We start from the raw sequence: 2,500 nt of genomic DNA on the forward strand, positions 1-2,500 counted from the left end.
GATAAACAAAGAGAAAATCACACCAAGTAAGTGATCTATGCCTCGGACAGGAGGCCCTCGACTGCCCCCTCTCCCGCTGGGCACGTCGGCCTTCAGGTGCCTCCAGTTAGCAGCAGACTGTATGAAAATAATTATGGCACTAACCTACAGTTTCTTCTCGTTGTCTCGTTCCTAGGCTGCAGCAAATATTTTTTTTTAGATAGATTTTCAAAGAAAGGAAATCAAATGGACTTAAGGTGTCAAAGGTTTGCTAACCTAATCACATATTTGTTTTGGATGAATTAAGTATAATATTTCCTGCATTTCTCCTACATGTTTTACCTGGATGATATGGTTGGCACTTGGCACCTATGAGGCCCCACCGTGATGCGTGTGGACGTGTGAGCACCGCCAGAAAAAAATGTTTCCTCAGTCTGAACACTTTTTTTCTGAAGTTTTCAAATAACTGGCCATTGCATTCTGACTGATTTGTTTTCCAACCTACCCTACGCACACTCTTTCATGATTAACCATATGTTTACTAAGTAAAGTTACAGGAAAACTGAAGCTTTCGTACAGAATGATCATTGTGTTTGATTTTGGATTTTGAATCTATGAAAATGGATTACATGTGTAAATTCTATTTTCAATTATTCTCTGGAGTGAACATCTATTCAGAGATAGATTTTCCCAGAATAAGAAATAAAGAATTACTTGGAGTAAGATAACATTACATAGGACATTCTGTAGTATATGAAATATTACAAACTTCTGTAAAAGAGGTATGAGTAGGAATGAATAATCTCTTATCACAATTACATGTAATTCCGATGAAGAAACGAAAAGTGTCAATTACATGTTTTACATCGTGAAGTTATTCATTCTCATTCATACCTTTTCCATTCTTCAAAATTCTGTAAGTTGATGACATGTAGAGTCAGACTTGTATATAGTCATAAAATAGACTTAGCATGAGTGATCTTTTCTGTTTCCATGAGCAAAGCTATGATTTCCTCTGTTCTAAAGTCATCCGTACCACTGGATAAAAAGATATAACCAGTTAGGTCTATAATTATGATTATTGTATGTGAATCTTAATTATTAAGTAATGAATACGAGACCCTTCTGTGTGAACATTAACAAGGAATTTCTAAAGTAATTCCTCCTCTGTAAATATTGCAATTAATATAGAATTTATACTTTTTTATGTAAATAATTCCATCGATAGAAGTAGATGCTTATCACAATTAATTAACCAAATTTCATGACGAATAAAATACTCAAATTTGCAATTCAACTAATGCTATAAAAAGACTAACATTTATATTACACTTTACTATCGTTTATGTGTTTCTTCCAAGATAAACTGGTTATCGTGAACTTTGTCTTATAAAATGCCATCATTACAATTTTGCCTAAATAATAAATGAATAGGAAGAAAATTAGAATGGGATTACCTGCCGCGTCATTTACCAAGGTCATTCGCGCAATTTTGTAAAACTTTTGATCTTACGATGGCAGAAAATGGACGGCATCTTATCACAGATTTGACATGTGATCATCAAGTATGAAAGAGCATGAGGAAATCCACGTGGAAAACGCTTATCACATTAATCACCAGCCCATGGATTTTTTTTTTTTCTTTTTTTTTCGAAAGTAGGATCATCAAAACAGAATGAATTAGTTTCCCCTTCGATCATTTTTTTTTTCTAAGTGCTTAAACATTTATTTTTTCTGTGTTGGATAGTGTCTAAAGACTAACTCATATATATTTATCATGTGTAAAGAGGCAGATTTGGAATATCGGTGTGGGGGTTCATATATTTGATATATGGATATATAGATGATTATATTAATGTGTGAAGATGATGGTATATGATTCATCCTCGTTACACACTGGGCATAATCTGCCTTATAATTATGCTTGTGATTAACACGTACAGTGTATTCATGATACATTTATACCATAAGTTAAAATATTATCCACAGAAACGCTTTCAAAATTGAGAAATACCTGTTCCTGATATGTGTATCCTTAATAATGTTTTAATATTTTTTTTATATCTAATGGTTTTGTGCTATTTCAGAGCCTTGACTAAAATATTGTTGTGATTTTGATAACATTCTTTCATACTACATTATGGTATTCTTTTTGAACAACTATGTTATCTAATGTCTATATACCGTAGTTGATTTGTTTGTTCACAGTAGTTTATCTTCTCTAGCCCAGGCCGGTTAAAGAAAATACAGGATTTACGGCCTGTGCAAAGAACACTTTTCCATCAGTGTCCAAGTCGAAGAGCAAAAACTGAGCTCTTCGTCGTAAAAAAAAATGTACATTGGTATTAGTTTTTTTGTTTGTTTCCATAGCAACCAACACCTCGGGATCAGTGATGGCCATTTCGATGTCTCTTTTCCGAGGTCACTCAAGCAACCATGCATAATATCGATGCAAGATGCTCGACGCTGCACATTCACATAGGGGCATTACTAGTAAAGCGCCCTTTATAGAACTTTACAG

At 33.9% G+C, this 2,500-nt stretch overlaps 1 protein-coding gene across 4 annotated transcripts in view; it reads right to left on the reverse strand.

Annotated features, from left to right (window-relative positions):
• Positions 1–2,500, reverse strand: part of Rab23 (RAS oncogene family member Rab23) — a 117,416-nt gene that overhangs the window by 617 nt on the left and 114,299 nt on the right. For all 4 annotated transcript variants that reach the window (XM_086555572.1, XM_086555570.1, XM_086555573.1 and 1 more), the window contains one exon: positions 1–2,500. This exon is cut by the window's left edge and continues 617 nt beyond it; it is cut by the window's right edge and continues 94 nt beyond it. In XM_086555572.1, coding sequence (XP_086411698.1) covers positions 2,485–2,500 — 16 coding nt within the window. In that variant the 3' untranslated portion in view covers positions 1–2,484.

This window comes from Penaeus japonicus, unplaced genomic scaffold, assembly GCF_977035675.1.
Source record: "Penaeus japonicus unplaced genomic scaffold, GWHDUDI00000001_assembly GWHDUDI00000031, whole genome shotgun sequence".
Classification (NCBI taxonomy): domain Eukaryota; kingdom Metazoa; phylum Arthropoda; class Malacostraca; order Decapoda; family Penaeidae; genus Penaeus; species Penaeus japonicus.